The sequence below is a fragment of the Aulonocara stuartgranti genome (assembly GCF_965226115.1).
Source record: "Aulonocara stuartgranti genome assembly, chromosome: 9".
Classification (NCBI taxonomy): domain Eukaryota; kingdom Metazoa; phylum Chordata; class Actinopteri; order Cichliformes; family Cichlidae; genus Aulonocara; species Aulonocara stuartgranti.
In genome coordinates, this window is record NC_138960.1 from 18,596,622 (window position 1) to 18,618,575 (window position 21,954).

Sequence of the window (21,954 nt, forward strand, 5' to 3'; positions counted from 1 at the left end):
GTGACTCAACAGTGGATAAGAGAGATCTACACTAATTTAATTCACAATTGCAACATCACATCAACATGTTTGATGTTTTATAGGCCATATGGTCATCAAAGCCCGCTCGAACTAATAAACAGTAGTTCCAAATGTGGGTGGTCACAATAAAGCTTTGAAATGATTTCAAATGAATCGAACACTTCAGATCAAGTCAAAATCACCACCTTGGATCACGACCAAAGTTTGCAAACACAAAAGCACATTTACTTTGATTCATACATCAGACCACTCACCATTCAATCTGTTTAATCTTTTACTTATGATGCGTGGTTTATATGTATATTTGAATGATGACACCTGGTTGAAATCCCCTGCTTAATTTAGTAACTTCACTAAGTTTTACATTATTTACATGACCTTGAGACCATGCACCTTTAAAAAGAAGAGTATGAATGTAAGATGTGATGCAAAGTAAAGATTGAGATTTAGCTCATGCAAGAGTGCTGCCTGTGGTACGGTGGGGTCCTATAATCAGTCACAGAGAGTGAATGATCAGCAAACGTGGAGAATACTGTATTTTACTCGTTTCTTACTCGAGCATGGCATGAGTTTGCGAATTAGTCACGTTTATTTTTGTTTTTGTGTTTGTCTGGTTTTTCTTTGCCTGAATGAGCTTTTTCATTTGACAAGCCCCATACCTACTTTCAGCTGCTCCCTTTAGGGGTCGCCACAGTGGATCATCCTCCTCCTAGTTTCATCTCATTGTATCTACTGTATCGCCTTTCTAGATCTCAATTTCTATCTAAAAAGTGAAAAAAAAAAGAAAACAGGCTGGATGTGCTGGTAGTGGAGGAATTTAGAGACTTAGTCAGGTTTGAGATTTTAAATGGACTTAAAGGCTTAAAAAACTATTCTGTTAAGTGTAGAAAAATATTGTGGTTTGGGTTCAAATACAACGGTTGTCCTTTTTTTTTTTGCCTGGGTGAGGATACCTATACAAATTTTGTGGTTGATCAAAAGAGCTCATTCATTTTTTCATGTTATTGTGATGTAACCGTAACCTCTGACTCTAACCCTCTCTAAGTCTATACTTTCCGTACATGAAGTAGTACATACTACTTACACGAATTACAAATTCAGTCTAATTCGTAGCATCTCTTTGGTGATTCTTTTGTTTCTTGGATCTACGTAACTACTTTTTTAAAAGTGGGATTTGGCTTTTCAACTCAATTCAATTCAATTTTATTTATCCAGCGCCAAATCACAACAACAGTCGCCTCAAGGCGCTTCATGTTGTAAGGTAGACCCTACAATAATGCATACAGAGAAAACTCAACAATCATATGACTCCCTATGGGCAAGCACTTTGGCGACAGTGGGGAGGAAAAACTCCCTTGTAACAGGAAGAAACCACAGGCAGAACCAGGATCAGCGAGGGTCGGCCAACTGCCGCGACCAGTTGGGGTGAGAGAAGGACGACAGGATAAAAGACATGCTGTGGAAGAGAGACAGAGATCGATCCTCCAGGAATCAGTCCTGGAGTTTTCAAGTACCAGAATTAGACTAGCGTCAGAATGCTGTGGAGGGCATTGAGTTACATTTGTTAGTTATCAGCAAGACTATATTTTAGTCATTTACTAAGCAGCACTTTGATGACACAGATTCCTCATCAGTCTAGCAACTCAATTTGTTGATGGTGTCTGAGCATCACTGCTCTAATATGCCGGAAAATGAAACATGCATTAGAAACAGAGTGTTTTATATATTAATACTAATATTCAAAAGCTTTGCGACTCAAAACACAGAACTACCTCAACACACACTCAGGATGCTACACTTGCTGGGATCTGCAAACCGTAGCAGACAAACAGGAGATTCAGTTTCATTTCACTACAGGAGCCAACTCAGGTGTGAGACCCTACAATGTTAGAGAGAAAACCTCAACAGCCAGACAACCCAATCAAGTAACCCTTCTGCGACAGTGGGAAGAAAAAACTCCCACAAAAAGCAGAAGGAGACGGGGTGTGTATTGTGTACTTTTCCAGGATAAGAAAAAGTGAGATACCATATGGGGAAAACTGCGACTGCTCCCACTGTTCAGTGTTACCTGAATACACCGTACAATGTCTCGTGTTTTGGAACAAAAAAATAAATATATATTCATGTCAAGACACAAAACTTGATTTTGTATGGTTAATATTTCAAACATTTTTTCTTTAGTTTAACATCTACCTAATTAAATCTCTGAACTTTTCAGCCTCCCATTGCTCCCGTTGTTTCTGTCAGTTAAGTGTCTTAATTACTAGCTTTGAATTGAGCATCAAACATCTGAGGTTTAGCCTGAAGATGCTCCACATTCCTGACAAAGGAACTTCTAGCTGCTCTGTCTTCCACACCCGAGGACTCTGCCATTACAACGGCTAGAGTTCATCAAAGGATCATCCCCATTATTAAAGCAGATGGATGTTTCAGGTACTCCAGGACTTTGTCATAATTTAAAGGCTACTTATATAATTCCAATTAATGTCATTAAACTAAGTTTAAGATTTTGTTTCAAAGTTCTTTGCAGACTTTTCAATTACATTCATGCAATTTAATTAAATAAGTTTATCTGGTGCACCAAGAGAGCCCTTTTGCTTTCTTTTGCATGTATCTTTAAATGGGTGGCACAGCTGTCCTCTGCTCTCTGAAAGCCCCCCTCAAGCGCCTTGTCAATTAGAGGACGATATGTTGCTAAATATCTTACACAAGAGGTGCACACAAAGCGCCTGCAAATGGTGGATGCTTCTATAAAAAGTGCTTAAGGGAGGAGCTTTTGCTTTGCTCTTCTCCTCTTTCAAGTAACAAGGAACAAACCTCCATCCTCTTTAAATCAGCCTTGAGTATTTTGACATGCTGTGTGATACATTTTTAATGTGAATAAAAACTTTTTGGCTTACAGAATCGCCTAAATGATACCCTGTTTCTGTTATATCTTTTAAAAAGTGGGCAGTTCTGTACATGTTATTTGGTTTATTTCTGTTTACGGTACACACACATCACAATTAAAGCTGTCCATTTATGTTTTTATATTAAAAACTGAAAAACTTTCTTCTGCAATCTGTTTGTAATGTAATTGAAGTTGGTCATAGTGACAAACCACCCAACACTACAATTGCTCTTTATGTAGCATTTGAGTCTCTTTGACATCACTGTTTTGGTGTTATGGCCATTGCATGGCTTTGAAATGTGGTTGTTTGGTGGATTTTTCTTCAGTGAAAAGGCCCCAATAAAACCTCAGTAATAGTTAGTTAAGGCTTTGGTCCTTCCTGGAGGATCGGCCAACGACAATTTTCCACCAGCACAGTCTCTCCTGAGCTGCCTTATCCTTTAATGGTTGGTTTAATGGTTTAATATTGCTCTGTCCACTGCTACAAGTTGATTTTGCTATTGCTATATTTTCTCGTCACCAGACTGAGAGTATTTGGCACAGGTACTAAAAGAATCAGGACTTGGCTGCTGTTGTGGTTCTCTGCATCTCTGCTTTATACAGATTTCAAGTTAAATAATCATAGCTTGATGTGTTGACTGATCTCCCTGGGGCTACAACAACACCACTAGTCCCACCACCCTGTACTAGTAAAAGATGAACAACTTGAGCTTGTGAATGTCTTTGATACCAGTTGGCTAAACATATTATTCCTATTTTGTGCTCAGATTTCTTATATATTAAATGGTCGATAAATCAGAAGTTTAATAATTGTTGTGTGTTTGTGTTTCCACAGAGTATCAGAGCATCAGGTCTTGTCCTGCTGGAGGCCATCCTGTGCGGGGCTCTGCTTCTCTACTTTCCAGTAAGCCTGAGACTCTTGTTAGCTTATGCATGTGTCGCCGTGCAGCCTTGGATCTCTTCATGCAATCATTTTTTGAAGTGTTAGCTGATAATCTACATGCCATGCTCCTTTGAGCTGAAAATAAAAATGTTCTCCTTGACTGAAGGCTGGCATTCAGTTCGACCTTCACTTCACACCGTCGCTCATTCATCTAAAGCAAAATCACATATCTGAGAACAAAGTTTCATATCTGCAGCAGCGGCACAAAGTGGGATTGTTTGCCTTGTCAGACAGTGCAAACCCCAGTTCATAAATCATACTGTTCAGGTGCTTTTTTGGTGGCAGCTGAATGGAGCTGTGATAAGCAGGGATTTCACAGCCGAAGTGTGCATGTGATAAAATGGGACTGGCAGAGACTAACATCCCAGGGCTTGTTGGTGACCCCCTGCTAACTGTACACAGAGCTGGCCAATGAACCCAGCAGCCTGTCAACACTACCATCTGTTGACCAGCCACTCACGCTGCTTCATACGCATTGTGTTAATTTAAAACCAGCACACAGAATTTATTTTTACTGTAACCTTTTTAAGACTTTATTATTTATATTTATTCTTAACACAAACTACCATCATTTGATCCAGTTTCTTTAGTTCTGAACTAAACTTATCATTAATAGTGTCTTGAATTCAAGATTTATTTTTATTTTTAAATTCATTATTTAGTACTTGAGCTTCTGCTACGTCAGCCACACCCAACCCCTGCTGCACTCTCCCTTTAACCGATTCATTGATCTATTAATCCATCAATCTAGAGATCAATTCTTTCTTTCTTTTTTCTTTGCTTCACACATACATTTAATCGCTTTGCTTTAAAGACACAAGGAATCAAATAATTGAGTAGATACTTTCAAAGAAGACCTACTGTGTTCTTCTCCACCTCCATATTTCTAATCTTGGAATCTGCTGCAGCGTCATTGCATAATTAACAGTTAACAATTAACATTAAAATTTGTTGTATCTTTAGTATATACAGTCCTGCAGTTCATTCTCTGTCTGAACAAAACCAGGCTCCTGTCTCTTTAATCCTCACCTCCTGAAAGTATCTTCTAATTGGCAGCCCCTCGCCTGGCTTCTCCAAACAAAACTAAGCCACGCCTTCACGTCTCAGAAATGCCCATATAAGGAAACGAGCTAATCCCAGAGTGATATAGGAATAAAATAAAACAAAACTGACCATTTAGAGCAAGGGTGGCTTGATATTTTTCCTCATGCGACCTCACTGATTTTGATAAAGTAAAAAAAAAAAAAAACACTGCACTGTGCGCCCAATCAAAAGAATGATAAGTAAACAGCTGAAATATGTTCATTTATATATTATAATATATACCTGCATCAGTGAATGAATATAACATAAAAATTCACAGATACAAACCGAACAGATACATGGTCATATTCATGAATATGAATTAAATTGTTTAGCTGTATCACTGACGGAAAAAAACAACTAAATAAGTAAAATTTAGTATATACATATTTAACATTTATTTGGGCCGGCTTCCTAAATATATTACTAGACACCAAGTATTTAAATATATATTATTATTATGTTATTATTAGATATAGATTTACTTCCATTTGAGACACTGATGGGATCAATATACAATTGGGCAATCCCCACACTTGTATTTTAGCACTGGTGAACTCATCAGTTTTCTACTGTGGCAGGATCTAACTCCACAGTCTCGGACTGCAGCTGCTGGTATTCCATGATCTGGTCTGACACTCCAGAACGTGCAGCTGGCTGAAAACTGTTTTATGCTGGTAGTTTACTGAGGCTTCAGATGTTCACTTCAGATATGTCTAAGCTGAAATAACAATGTTGGTCCCCTCAGTCCAATTGGATTACCAATGCTGGTGTCAATACTGATTCGCCCATACCTACAGTACTGTCCAAAAGTCTTCTCTTCTTTATGTTTTGTTTCCAAGGAGTCACTTTTTTTTTCTTCATTTTTAAAGTAGTCTAGAGCAGTAATTTTTCAGGCTTTCCAGAGGCCTTTAAAGGGCTTTTTTGGACATTGTCTGATTTTTTGATTTTCAGTGTGTGTACCTGGTATGGTTTTGCTTTTTTCAAACATTTGAGTATTTCCAAGTAATTAGAAGCTCAGTGGAGAGACAACTGATTCTGTTACAAAGTATATTTTGTATGATTTATTTAAGAAATATGTGTCACCCACAAACACAGACATAAACACTGTGTTGAAATTGTGGCTTTTATTGGTTTTTGATTGGAGGGGTTTTTAGTTTTAGGACTCAGAGTCAGATTGAGATGGTCTCTAACCCCCGTTGCATATTTTAAGCACGTTGATTTTAGACGTTTTTGGCTCACTGGAATTCTCTTGACCTGATTGTTTGAAATGGTGTCCATTTTTAAAATGAACAACTTAGACTGTAAAAGGGTATCAATGTGACAGCAACTAAGGGATATAAATAAACATAATGATCCTATTTTAAGATTTAAAGCTTCTTCAGTGTGTTAATGGGCTTTGGAAATGGATTTCTTATAATTCAGGGAGAAATTGAAGTAGAAAATAAGAAACATATTGGATTGTCACTTGTGGTATAAGTTTTGAATAGTGCTAAATAAGAATAAATGTAATTCCACCCATGTAAAATATCCACTGAAGCTGTAAGCTGTGCGACAGATTAAGGCTCTTTCTTTATTTTACTTACCAAAAAAATTATGTCTAACAGTGTTATGCAATCTATACCAGTGAAAATCAATTCAGGTTTATCAGTGACACTGTTCAGCCAGCTTCTGCAGTACCTCATTATTTTTTGCAGATGAACACCCACATGCCATTGATTTACATGAAACCACCATTATGTCTTTCTCCCAGGAGCACGGGGCATTGGCTAATTGTAATTTAGTCGCAATCACGTGGAGATATATGCTTAGCGAAGCAATGCAAAGTAAATGTAATTAAAGCCAACTGATGTAGAGCCGAATAATCAATGCAATTTGCTGTGACAAGATCCTGGAAAGTAATAATGTTTGAAATCTGCGAGTGAAAGCAAGCCCGGGAGTCAGGTTATTGGTTAGTGAATGAATGAATAGCAGATGATATTCTTGCATCCAGCTGGAGTAGTGATGGCAGCGGAAGCTAAAAATAGATGGCTTGTAAAGAGGCTGTACAAAGGAATTTGACTTTGTAGCTCACTCTGTAAATCCTACCTCATTTAGAGATTACAATGCTTTGAAATGTTCTTGTGGAATAAATGCAGGAGGATTCAGTTTGATCGTCCGCCATCAGCCTGAACACGACAGAACTTGTTTTGATAATATATGATATATTGGCCCGATTGTGTGTGTGTGTGTGTGTTCGTGCAAGGGGAAAGACATCTTTCTGCATTTTACTCTGCAGCATGCTAGATTGATCTCCACCCTGATGCATTTCCATGTCTCCCCTGTGAATCCCACATGAGCCATGGCTGCGAGGGCGAGGCACATCACTCCCAATCTAAATATAGATTCAGAAATATTCCACCGTTGCTGCCGCTGCTCCTATTTTAAATATTTCCACTGGTATTAAGCAGCAGGAGAGCTACATCTCTTTCTGCTCCTGTGGCATTCAGCTTTGTGAAGTAATGCGATTTCCCCCCCCCCTTTTTTCTCTCCTGGGTGTGTCACATGCAATAACTTCAGTTTCCCCCCCCCCACTCCCTCCTGCTTTGAGATGAAAGGGGAGAAGGGAGGGACAGACAGTGCAGAGGGAAAGAGGCAAAACTATGGCAGTGCCAAAACTGACTATTTCTGTCTGGCTGCAGAGATGGAGAGATGGACACGCATTTGTGAATCACAATGTGATCCTTGGATGAGCTTGCCAGTTTGCGTCTTTGTGGCTTCTTATTGACGCTGTTGGTGAGGCTTCGATTGGAGCAAAGTGACTGTTTGGATCGGCGCGTTTTCCTTTCAGGTGGAGCCAGGAACACATTCAGATAGGAAACTTGACTTGTAAGGGAGATAGACATGGAAATACAGAAAGCTGCTTTACTGAACATGACTTTACTTATTTTAGTTTTCTACAGCTTCCAGAAGAGAGAGACTCTTCCACATTTGCCTCACTTGTGCTCCATTTACTCATGTTTTCTGTGTGTCACTTTAATCCGTGTTGATGTTCTTTCACTTGTTGTTATTTTCTATCTACCTTCTAGCTTCTGTTGCTCTTAGCAATGCACCTCAGTACTTGTGATGTCAAATATTCAGTACTTGCCTACTCTTTTCCTGGCTTATGTTTGTAGTATGTTTAATTACCTAATAACTTAAAGGACGTCAAATTAACAGTTTTGGAGATTTTAGACATTATTTTTGGCCCGTTATTTTCCTATGATCGAATTCATGGGAAATTTACTTTTAGGACTGGGGATGCTGAAAAAGTGGGCAATCCCTACTGAGCTCTATAGATGTGAAAAATTAAGGCCAAGGGACACTAAAGCTCATATAATAGCTACTACTGATCCAAAGAAACAAACATATCTTCATGATCAAATTCAGGTTATTTACTTGGGTTGAATTAAATCTACTTCCTTTAATTCTTCCACATCTCTGTAGTCAGTTATGGAAAAAATGCACATGCATATGCACACACATTAGAAATCACCTTTGCCAAAAATAAGGTTTCCCCTGCAGAAATCACATCCTTGATTCCTTTACCCACTCAATGCAAGGAAACCCAAGTCACCCATTGGTGGAAAAAAATAACAAAGCACTGCAGATAACCAGTAACATCCATGTAAATGCATCATATGAGGCTTCCCAGCCCTTCTTGTGTGCACTCCACTGCAGTCTGCCCCAGAGACAGCCCTCGTTGTTGCTCTCTTCCTCCCACACCCCCTGCGCTGCTGCTCATGCATTCATAAATGTTAACACATATGTAAAAGTGGTAATAAAGCGATAATATCAAATTTACTATTTTTGATTTTGGTCAGTTCACTTCCCAGAGATCATGTCTTAATTAGATTTTCCTCTTTTTTTCCCTTCTAAATAACCAGGCAGCTGATGAGTTTCTGTTGTTTTCTATTCTGTGTTTACCACTTTACTTTAATTTTACTGCCCACCAGTATTTCATATTTATTTATATTGCCAAAAGTCCATAAGTACATCCAATTCTTAATCTATAGGAGTTAATATGATGTCAGCCCATCTTTGCAGCTATAACAGCTTCAACTCTTCCAGGAAGGCTTTCCACAAGGTTTACGAGTGGGTTTATGGCAATTTTGGACTTATCCTAAAAGTATATTTGTGAGGCCAGAGACTGATGTTTGACGAGAAGGCCTGCCTCGCAGTCTCCATTCTAGTTCATCCCAAAAGTGTTCTTCAGGTGCAGGCCAGACGAGTTGTTCCACACCAAAGTCGCTCATATAGGTCTTTATGGACCTGGCTTTGTGCACTGACAGTCATGTTGGAACAGGAAGGGGATGACTTATCTGCAAACACTACCAAACTAAAACTACAAGTTTCACTAACTAGCAGGAGTGAAACTGCCATGCTGGTTGAGAATGTATATCTTCAGAATGAAAGTTGTGCCTTATCTCTGCAACCAACATATTTCAAAAGGTGCAACATTTACTTTAGCAAAGACAAAGGGTCTTTGTTTAGTGTTTGCACTGCACTTCTGCACTTTTCAGTTTCAATACTACTCAGTTAGTATTTGCAGACAAGTTGGCATCTCGAATGCAAACTATAGACAACTTTAGCGATCTGCTAGAGAACCAATCAAATCCAAGAAGGGTTTTTGGTGTAGCACTGTATACCTTCTTGCAACCAATTTCATCTAGTGACAGTCAACAACAACTTGTCAAGCCGTTGTAGGGAAAACACTTTTTTTTTCAACAACTTGTGGTTGCTGACTGGTCTCCTGACCTATGTGACTGGGGTGTTACTTAAAAAAAATCTGCCAAATCCTCACTGTGAAAGTTCCAAACGCTTTTCACAATCCAGTTGTAAAAGAGTGTCTCAAGAGTTTCACTTCTTGACTAAATAAATATTAAAAGAAAAAAGAAAAAGAAAAATGTGTTTAACCATAATAGAAGAGATTATAGTCCTCTACCTTCTGCTCAGTCGTTTGGTTGGGGCAAAGTAGAGAATCTATAGAGTCCCCATGTTTTCCACCACTGGTCTTTTGGGTATTACTCCCTTTTCCCCATCCCTGTCTTTCCACCTGTCCAATCTCGGCATTGTCTTTGTGCCAAGGAGGGCCAAGGTGCTGCCTCATTCCAACTTAGGGGTTTTGCCATGCATGGCAGGACGAAGCCATGCCTTCACAGCGCATCAGGGGGCTAATGAGAAACAGTATGGCCAGAGGATAATGGATCCTGACCTGACAGGCCATGAAACACAGTCTGCCACCCGTTAGTCTGCCTTTCTCTGCTCTGCCTGCCATCCAAGCTGCTCTGACACTTTCAATCTGACTTGAGTGGATCTGGAGAGTTGTTTTGTGCATGTGCAGCCTTCCCTTCATACTCTACTTCCTTTCCTCCTTCTGAAAAATCCAGAGTCTCCCAGAGCATACAGAGACTAAGCTGAGGATGCGTTGCTGTAGCTCAAGTGCTCCTACTTGCTTGAGCAGAGAGACAAGAACTATGAGAGAGTGGGGAAAAAAAGAGAGTTGTATGACATGCAGGCAGGCTATTTCCTCTGATATGTCTCATTGTGTCCTAGCAAGATGGGAATATCTCTCTCTGAGGTTGTAACTGGTGATGAGAAGGGAAGGGAATGTGGGAGGTGGGTGCAAGTCAGCTCCAGTCTTGACTGAGCAGAGGCTGAGCTGGATGTAATTTACACTCAGCCCACCTCAGGGAGCGGCGGGAGGAGAAGAAACCATTACCTCCCTCCAGAAAGCTGCCCTTCCCATGTGGCAGTGTCAGCTTTCATATAAAAATGGATCCATTGCTATTACAACACTCCACCTCTCTTCTGCTTCCACCTCCCACCGCAGCTCCCTCCCACTCTCTCATACTGAAGGTGTTTCGTAGATTAGAAATAGAAGGGTCGGGGAATGAGCAGGAGATGATGACCGGACAAAGTGGGGCATGGGCGGACCGCATGGCTGTCACCATTTCATGTCAAAACATTAAAAGTAGCGTGAGAGCTTTGTTGTGACAGAATGATTCCCGAGGCTGCACAATCCCATTCTCTACTCAGATGGAGACAGACACACTAAATGGCTGAAAGTCATTTTTCTCCCTTTTAGCTGGTAGCAGTTTCCAAAGAAACTGTGATAACAAAAGGCTGAAATTCGGCACTGTCTGTTCTTTTGACTGGAACTGGCTAATGTTTTTAGCGCTTGGTGTTAGTCGTTTTTGAACCTAAATTGTGATGTGTTTATACTCCATAATTGACAGATGACTAATATATGATGTTGTATTTCTGCACTTTCATTTCGGTAAGTGCTCCATTAGGATGATGTTGCTCTTATACCCGTCATCGCTGGCAACCCTGAAAATAATTCAAACTGTAATTTTGTATTACGCAAAGTTTGTTGCAGGCTATTTTTTAAAATCTGTTAATAAATAGTAAGACCTTTACAGTATGAAGCTATCTAACAATGATTCAGCAAACACTGCTGTGACTACAGTAAAACTGCTCAAAAACTAACATTAACCTCTTAGGACCTGGCGTCCACATCACATTTTGGGTTATTTAGACCAAAATACTCAATGTTACTCTACAAGGGCCTGATATCCACTTACGAGGACATTATACTGCTACTGTTCTATCGAAATTTTAAACAAATATCCTCATATGTGGAAACAAAAATTAGGTTAAAAAAATCTGGTAATTCTTTGTTTTTACATTCATCAGGTCCCAATCGGCCCATTTATCAAAGAGAAATTAAAAATGCATGCCGTGGAAGAGTTTGGGTTTTAGGAGGTTAATCTTCATGTGAGATTAACATCAGCTGATGGGTTGGCTCTTATCTCTTGATACCTTTACACACAGTCATGTATAGTGTTTTAATTAACCTGCTTCAGCTATGCAAAGTTGCTGTGCTCTGCAAGCTGGTTTGCAACATACCATGTTCCCAGCGCATATTTCATTCTGCATCCGATGGCGTCTGTTGTGATTGATATCTGCTCAAGTTTGTGCTGAGGTATTTCCTGGAGAGACAGGAGGTCTGGGAATGGAGCCATAGCTCTAATACAAATATCTGAATTTTATTTAATGTAATAACTATGGAGAACGACAGGTTATATATCTGCTTTAGTCGTAGTCCTCACAGGTCTCACTCGGGCAAAATGTCTATCCATTCATCCTTTTTCTTAAATGCTCATCCAATTCAGGTTCGTATGCAGACTGTGGAGCACCATAAAGAGGTCACCAGTCTATCACAGGTTAAATGACAAACAGGAATTAACAGGAAAACACAACAAAAACTAAATTTAAATAGCACACTCCATAAATACTAAACTAGAACTGAAGTAAGGACCCACTCAGCTTAATAATAACAATTAGAAATCTAGAGTTTAAGAATATGAAACACAAACTAGGAGCACTTAAACGTGAAACAACCCTCAACAAAGCCCACGAGTGCCACAGACCATAACAGTAACAGACAGAATATTGTGCGGTCTGAGCCCAGCACATATGGAAGCTTTTTTCCACTACTGGAATTTAATAGTTTTTTCCATCTGTAAGTGAAAATGTCAGGTTAGTATGTTGAAATTTTGACTTACAGTTATAACTAATGAGATACTAACTCAAAATTTTGAGTTATATCACTTTTTTGGGCAGCTTCAGTTGCCTCAAGGTGCTTTATATTGTAATGTAATATAAAGCACCTCTCTACAATACTACAGAGAAAACGCCAACAATCAGATGGCCCCTTATGAGCAAGCGCTTTAGCGACAGTGGGAAGGAAAAACTTCCTTTAAACAGGAAGAAACCACTGGCAGAACCAGGCTCAAGGAGGGGCGGCCATCTGCCGTGAGCAGTTGGGGGTGAGGGGAGGAAGAAAGGACAAAAGACATTCATTCAGGAAAAATGGTGATCATTTAGTTGGTTGACTGTGTGAGTTACTGTGAGGTACAGAGCACCTTAGTGTCTTTTAGCTCATTGCCCTATAACCTGAAAACTTCCTCTAAATGCTTCATAAGAACTCAGCTCACTAATAATTTTGTCTCTGCATTTAAGCAGCCATTATTTTGTGAAGACAGAGGATTTTAAAAACATAAGAAAACAGACCACAGTTAATTTTTGCTCTCTGCTCTTTAGTGAAAGCAGTATACTGATTTAATGGCACAAAGGGAGAGGTCTGTCGTCCCCTGCGATCAATATCCTGTGGCATCCTGACCTTCACAAGAAGGTGGATCTATCCCTAAAGCTTTCACCTTTTGCACCAAACACCCTGCACCTATGCATTTGCATTTTTATTGTCTGCACATAACAACTTAATTACACACTGCTGCTTCTCGGAGTGCTTCTTCTAACTGCATTAGTCTGATAAAAGAATCCACCCACTTCCTTTTTTAAGTGTTATTTGCTGAATATCTCTTTTTTGCCCTGCAGCGAGAGCTAATTATCCAAAGCGTCCTAGCACTAAATGATTTTTGTTACACTCTGTGGCGCATCTAGTTTGGGTGTCATATTTTTGTTGTGGGTGTACAGCCATTCTTACATGAAGCCTTCGGGGAATGAAAAGTGCTAAAGTTTGTGTTAAAAGTTTGCTATGACAGGTTCTGTTTACATTTACAGGATAAAACTGACTTCTTCAGTTAAGGTCACATTAAGGTCTAAATATCCAAAAGCAAAACCCGAGTACCACAAAACCTATTGTACAGTAACCTGTACAAATGGTAGTAATGACATATTACATAATAATGTTGTTTTTGTCTCATTTTAACAAGACTTCTCAAGTAGTTTCTAACCTGCAGATTCATTTTCTCCTATTGCGTTTTTTCTACTCAAAATAACAAGACATTCTTCCCGTTTAACCCCAAATTATAGCCCCTTTTGCAAAAGTTAACCTCACACGTGAGTTCAAATCCTTTGTTAAATTCTTTGGATTTTATTGAAGAACAAATATCACACAGACTATCTGCAGCTTTTAAACGGTGACACATAACAAAACTTCAAAGAATGTTAAAGTAGCCAACATCACAATAGCTCCCTGGAAAGCTGATGCTCACACCACAGCTGGCCGGCTTGCGTCACAGTCCTATCAACAGGGACACTTTCTGGTGGGTAACCAACCCAGTGAATCTCAGTGTGGAAGCCAGCTGGTGGGTGCTGAAATGAGAGATGATTAGGAATGAGAGATAACCGCAAATTAAGTGACTGAGTGTTGATTGAATCACTAAGTGGGTGAGTGAGTGAATCTTGCTTGTGTCATGTTTGTCTGCACTTTCAGTCTCCCATTGCTCCTTACTGTTCAACATAGATCTTCTTAGTTCAACATAGATATAATATATAATAATATATCATATATTTCGTCCCATGCCTGTTTCTATTGTCAGTTCTTATCATTTTTCTATTTAATCATTATAATTTTCTAAATGGGCTTTTAGGAGAAATGTGCTAAATGTCATACCATCAACATTTAAGTGGAAAAGAAAGAATAAAATATAGATATCCTCAACTGCACCAAAAGGTAATCCAAATAAACACAGTGCATTGACCATAAGGTTGCTCTCTTCCAATTCATTTCAAAAGCAGACCCATAACCTCGTCCACCGTAAGTGAAAAACTCAAAAAACTGTTTTAGTAGTTGTTGTGAATCATCTGCCTTGCCCTTACTAAGGCTACGTCCAAACATACACAGGTATTTTGGAAAACTGAGATTTTTTTCCTTTTCGTTTAAAAAAAAATCCCAAATCCCATTTCTGAAAAAATATCTCTAAGATCTCTAAGATTATCAGCAACAGTATTTTGTCTATATCCGCCATTGTAGAAATTCATCTCAGGTAAACAATAACGTGACGAAGGACAGCGTCAAAAAAGGCGCACAGCTTTGACGTTGCGTGACTAAATCTCAGTTTTCCTCGTCCACGTGTAAACGCATAAACTGAGTTTTTCGAAAATCTCCACCCTGGCAGGAGTTTTTAAAAATCTCCATTTTCAGTAATCCAAAACGCCGTTTACGTGTGGACAAAAGGCCCAAACGGATAGAAAAAGCTGTGTTTTCAAAAATACCGTGTAGGTAAGACTTTTCAACTTCTCAGACTTTTTTTTTTTAATCTGATTTACTTGTTCAGTTTAGATTAAGTAATTATTCTGGGTAATATTAACACTCATCTTTATGAAGAATATGACAGCCTCAACACTGCAATAAAATTGCAATAACTTGTCCTGACATATAGCATAGAAACTTAACATTTAACATTAATCCCTAAAAACTCTCTTTTGTCTGAGTATTTTAATAACATTCAGATTTACAATGTTTTATATTACAAAACACTAGCAAATAAATTTCAATACAGTAGATGCCTTTGTTTCTGGAAATGCTATAACTGAACTATGGAAGCGATTCCTCCATGGTTGTTTTCTTTCATGTCATGTACCAGCAGAGTGGGAATCAGCTACTTAAACTTTACTCCGACAGAAGTTGATTATTTTGTTAATAGTTGTACATCCTCACTTAGTGCAATGCTGGATATGTAGCTAGTACTGTGGCTCATCTGAAAAGGAAAATGTCAAAGAGATGCTTGACCCACTGGTACAAAATGCACAGAAAAGTAAACCTGTTGAACTGCTCAGTAATTCAACTATTCAATCAGCCATTCCAGTGGCAGCAGCTCAGTGCATTAGCTGTTGACACTACCATTGTTTTTGTTTTTTTTGTTTTTTTGTTATTGTTTTTTTTTTACATACTACTTATGTGACCAAACTAGTAAGCAAGCATATGTGTATGTCCCATAATATCCAACTGCTCCTAGTTATTATTAATTGGTTAACAGGATAATAACACATAACAAGAATATTTGTTGTTTAAAAAAGGTAGCAGCAAATTATTTTAGATTTTTGTAATTTAAGTCAAAATTCAGTGACATAGAAGATTCCAGAACTCTTAAAAATATTCAGTTGTGCATTTTTACAACTTCAAATATTTATATTTGCATATGAAAGCTCATCTCAGGTATATGTCTGTATAACACTTTGTGTTGTGTTGTAGCTTCCACATGATAAGACTTTGTTTTAGAGAGCAGGTGCAGAACCAGGTTGTGATAAGTCAGGTGTCTGCAGAGCCTGGAGACCAGGCCAGCAGATAAAACTTCATCATCTAGGCCAGGGGTCGGCAACCTGTGGCATGCGGCTCTTTAGTCCTTATAGTGCGGCGCCGTGTGGTTTGGGAAAATAAATTAGAAGTATTTAGCTGAAGTGTATTTTATTTATGTTAGTTCTCTTTTTTAACTTGTAGTTCTAAATTGGAAGATTATTGTGATATTGAAATATAAAAATACAAATATATTCTATTATTTTTTCATCGCTCAAAATAAGCATCACACTTGCGGAAGCCGGTGTACCCGCCGTGCATTTATCGAGACTTTCAACCCCAGGTAGGCCAATTATGGACCTTCGGATCCACATTATGTCAGCAGCTATTCTCCACCGTGAACTATGTTAAAAACAAACACCGCTCACGCCTCACAGATGACAGCTTACAGTCCTGCGTAAAGATAAAAGCCCCGATTTGCAGACGCTGTGCACAGAGGTTCAGGAGCAGAAGTCCCATTGTAAACATATCACGGCAGACCCGACGATGTTTCCATGAACACGCTTTTCAGAATCTCTTTATTGACCCCTTTTCACACACAGTTGCTGTACGCATACAGCCGGCTGTAGCTTTGCAGCTCACAGCCCGACACACACCAACAACAGCATAGATAGCACAGACGTTAAGGCGGCGAGGCGTGATTGCAGGTGCCGCTCAGGTGCGTCCGCCTCCCCTGCAGCGGCTCTGTAGACCACGCCCCACCACACACATTAACCAGGTAAAATACATATTTAGGCAGAATTTTGCAAATATCTATTTTTCATCTTTTAGCAGCATAGTGCTTTTTTCCAATTATTTTTTAAAAGTCAGGTCAAGGCTCCAAAAGCCCAAAGGCGATATAAGGGTGGCGGCTCACAACAGTTTTTGTTTGCTACATGGATCATTTTAGTTCAGCTGGGTGTCTTTCCTTTGGTTATATTTCTTTAAGAGTTCAAAATGTGTTAATTACATAAATAAAATGTAACTTTCTTTGTAGCACTTCATGGATTTCATAAGCAACACACCTTAGTTGTTCACAAAAAGCATAAAGGTAAAAAACAATATATACAGTGTTATCTTCATTTTAGATGTCAAAAAGTATTTGCGGCTCCCAGTGTTTTCGTTTGCGTGGAAACCGGGTCCAAATGGCTCTTTGGGTGTGAAAGGTTGCTGACCCTTGATCTAGGCGTTTATCCAGCTGGGACATATTCACCTACCTGCCTGAAAGCAAAACAAAACAAAAACTACGTTATCTAAATGTCTTCACTACTAGTTGCAAAATCTGTTGCATGCAAACTGACAGAAGAACTAGCACTTTTTAAAATCTCAAATAGCAATAGGATGAGATTCAAGAAATGAAAAAAGTAAAACTGGAAAGTGGACTGCTCAGCTCAGCTGAAGCCTTTGCTATGTTGTAAGCAAACGACAAGGCAAATGGGGCTGAGATAGAGGCTTGATATTAGTTCATAATTGTCTCCTTGATATTGATGTCCATTAGATAGGTATACTGTACCTCACTTGCATGCATATACACCATACACACACACACATATTCACCAATAACATTTGATCCTTTTCCTTCCCCTCCCCACAACGCTGAATCCAGTATTCCCAGCACTTAACATCGATTATTAATGGAAGGTTTCAAAAGAGAAGGAGGGCAGAAACTGATCTTACTCTTTATACCCACTAACATTAAGAGAAACCTGTCTGAGGATCGGGGCCAGTAACTTCCCAGAAACCTTACTGATGGGAAGTACCGTGCCAGCATAAATTGATTGTGTAATTTCTGCAGATCATCATGAAACCTGAGGGTCATGGTAATGTCTGACAATAGCGACTTATTTTTGCCTTTTGGTCTGAGAATTTTTGAAGACACGTGTGGACAAGTGACCACCTCTGAGGCTGAAAAATGAAGCCAAGTGAGAAGCATCAAAAAGTGCAGTTCCTTAAATGGCCACATGAGGGTGGCTCCAAAAGGAAGTCCTCAAAATGTTGAGCTAGACAGCATTAAACAGCATCAACCACTACCAGTAGTTTTTTTGTTTGTTTTCTTATTTTTAATTGGATAAATCATCCAAAAAGATACTTTAGTAATGGGTGTGACCACTTTGAAAGTTAGTCAAAGGAAGTACGATGAAGCCAGAAGTCATTGAAGTCATTGAACTAGACCTCTCCACCATGTTTGTATCAGCAGCGATCATCAAAATGATTTGGTATTACCTTTTAATGTCTTCATCATCTGTCATTCGAACTGTAGTAAGATGAACACGACACACCATCCATCCATTATCCAATTCACGACTGCAGGAGAGAAGGATGAAAAGGATGTCTTAAATGTTTGTACATATCCATCACTTTTTGTTTCTTGTTGTGAGCCATTAAAATAACCAGAGGTGAGATCGCACCATTAAAAGAGAAGCTCAGACTGCTAAATGTGTAAAAAAAGTTTTTTATGACAGCTTATTCAGATCATTTAAAGCCAGCCCTCAAGGGAAGAATGTGGCGGATAACACCTCCCCGTTTCCGTCTCATCACAAACAACACCAGTCTTAAAACTGGCACGTGATGGAGATTCAGATGCTATTTGGTAGTTTATCTAAAAGGGAGTCCTGAGCTGTGTTTTCCCATTGTGCATTTTTACTCCTGTTCCTGTGCCCTCTCCTGTCCCCGTGGAGCCAAACGTGCGTCAGCAAGTTGCTCGGCGGCAGCCTGGCTATCTTTTTATCAGCTCCTGTTCCTCTGCTCTTTATTTTGTGAAAAAGGTAACGCATTGAGGAGCAGTCACACATCGTTTAGATATTTATGTTAATCCCACCTGTTAAAAAAAAAAAGGCTTTTAAAAAACATATTGACAGTAGATATAGTATTAAGCACCTTGTATGTATTGAAAATGAACAGCTCAGCACTCTTTAAGTCTTTATTTCCTCAGCACAACGTTCCTTTTGCAAAATCGAGTCAAACTGTTCATGCTTTGTTTGAATCAGAAGTTTCTCCAGTTGGTATTCCAGACTCTGTGAGCAGATGAAGATGTGGGCCACCGTTCCTCCCGTGGGGTCCTCTGTGTCCCTTAACTGACTCGAACCTAGTGAGCAAAAATATCCACATGCCTGCGTCTTCGCCGCTGCCTGAGGGAACGTATTAATGCCTCAGCTAATCCGATTAACATTAACAATCCCGCAGGGGAAATCTCTGCACATCTGCAACGGACAGATAATTACGTCGCCTCAGATGTTTGTTTCTTTTTTCTCTCTGTTTGTTCTGGCTCTTTTTATGTCTTTGGAAGACCATCAGCGTTTTTTTACCAGCATGGATGGGCACTGTTTAGCATGCTCAGGTCCTTGTAGAAGAATCTACTCGTGAAGATGTAACATAGGAGGATGCGCTCTGTGTCTCAAGGGCAAGCTTTCACTGCACTTTACTGTTATGACTAATTCAGTTCATGGATTTTCTCTTTGATGTATAAAAGGTAAATTTCTCATGAAAATGACTCTACCAAAATGGTTTCACCTCCCGTAATAGTGGCAGCATCAGTAGTACTACTATTAATTGTACTATAGTTATAATTATTGGAGAAAATAATGCTAATTATTAGAAATTTCTCTACCTGTTTCTTTCTTAGACATTTATTCATTGAGTGTTATATCTGAGACACTATGTGCAGAACATGTCAGTTGTTTTTCATTCCTAATTGCTCTATTATGCAATCATTGTAGTGTAAGGGTTGTTTACTTGTATGCTCGCAACAATATCAAAGCACCGGCTGAACCCTGACGATGTGTGTGAGGCATTTTAGGAGCGAAGCGGTAAGCGTCAGTCACTCATTATGATGTTATCCTGTTAACAGAAGGTTTCTTTCAAAGATTATCTGAGCTGAGTCACTGTTGTTGGAGTTCAAACAATGCACTAAAGAGAGGAATGCGGATTTAAATCCCTAAAGATTGGGAGACTATTCCTGGATGAGTTTCATTCTGCCAGACTGGAAGAGCTAGACATTAAATTCATCAAATCACCAACAACACTGTGATATTCATACCGGCCCTCAATATAGTCTCTTTCATTTTGTTTTTCACTTGAAAATTAAAAATTACACTAAAAAGTAGTGACAACCAATTCCAGCCTGGTCAAAGTTTAGCTCAAACTTTTACCAAAGGTTGGCCAAGCTGAAATAATTATTTATAAATGAGATAGAGCGCTGAATGCACATATAACACACACACACACACTGCTTTATCTTGCTCATAAAACGATGTCTGGCAAATCACAAGATTCAAATATAATCAGTGTTTTAAGTAATCTTCTATTGAGTTATTAAATTATTAGCATTATTAATTTATTAGCTTGGTTCCTTTGTGTTATGTGTTTGGTTTGGTTTGATTTTTTTTAATCTTTTAGTGACATTTCTCAAAAGGTTATGGTTGGGGTCAATCCATGTACAATGTGGAGGGAATTTTCAGCCTTGATATGCAGTGTCAACATTGTTCTTGTTATGGTTGTTAATAAAGCTTGTAAGATAATTACAAATGAGTGGTCATACCCTTAAAATGTGTCAAAGGGAAAAATATACAGTGAAAATAATAATAAAATAGTAGTTACTGGATGTAACCGCGAGCTTAAGCTCCTTTACTTACTGGGCTTCACAGGGTGCTGACAATATGGTAAGTCAAGTATGCATATTTAATTTTACGATATTCATATACAGTAACACTGCGTGCATATTTAATAATACTAGAATATTTATAATTTCAGCTATTTGTAGTTATTTTGTTATATTTTATATCTTTGTTATATATTCGTTTAGTTAGTTACTATCCTTTACTGTCTCATAGCAACTGTGAGCACATCATTTCCTCTGGATTTCATTTTTGGTGGTCGTGTCCACTTATTGTTCTGTTTGACACTGCCCCTTCTTGAATAGGTTGTATATCAACATACCTGGACCATAAACCTTCTGAAGTTTTTATTTATTTAGTTATTTTTCCATCAAGGGAACCTGATCATTGGCACATAGTTTTGCCGTACACCAACAAGCTTTTTAAAGTATTGTTCTAAGAAAGCTATCTTATACCTTTTAGTGGAGCAAACCTTTTGTTGTTTCTGCAGCTGTTGTACATATTGTATCTGTTAGGTACTTTTTAGTGCTCAATCAGACTAGAAAAGTGCTCAACAAATGTTACTTTTTCATTATTGAGAAGCAAGCTCAGCAGCTGTTTAGCCATAGTAATTTTAGTACGGTCAAAACTTTTGATCCTTGAGAGTCCTAGAAGTAAGTCCAAGTGTATGCGCTCAACTGATGCCCAGACCTTTTGATCATAGCACATGATCTTCATCAGCAGATGGAGCTGCTCTTTGTAGCATATGAGAAAAAATAAAAATTTGGTGCTCTTTTTTTTTTTTGGCCAACATGAGCAAAAAGGTCCTAGAATTCAAGCAGCATTTGATCTTTTATGTCAACACATTTATGACATCCCTGGAAACACCATCTGCTGACAAAAACCACTATAAAAAAAAAAGTTCACAGCCCCAAAACACACTGAGTTCATCTGCAGCATCGGCGATACACACTGATGGTCACTTTTGCTGTATTTTAAATTCCCTTTGATGGATGAAAGGTGGCAGAGGAAGTAGAAAAGGTTTAGAGAACACAAGCAAAATAGCTTCCTGAGTAGATTCTGTGGTGAAACAAAGCAAGTAACTGATTATAGAGGGACTTAATGTGCGATAGGATGTACAGTAAACTAAACTGCATAAACCCACTCATTCACTTGTGCGACACCAAAGGAGAACAGTTGGAGAAAACCAACATTTAAATAAGATTACTTTACTGTTTATAGAGACATCCACTGAGAGCACAATGAGGCAGCAGCTTCCCACGAATTTAAATGTAATTTCCCAGGGAAAGAGGGCCCATTA

The 21,954-nt window shown here is 38.8% G+C and overlaps 1 protein-coding gene across 1 annotated transcript in view; it reads left to right on the plus strand.

Annotated features, from left to right (window-relative positions):
- gpr158a (G protein-coupled receptor 158a) overlaps nucleotides 1-21,954 on the plus strand; it is a 94,493-nt gene that overhangs the window by 51,418 nt on the left and 21,121 nt on the right. The window contains 1 exon segment of the mRNA XM_082546663.1: nucleotides 3,747-3,815. Within this exon segment, the coding sequence (XP_082402789.1) occupies nucleotides 3,747-3,815 (69 nt within the window).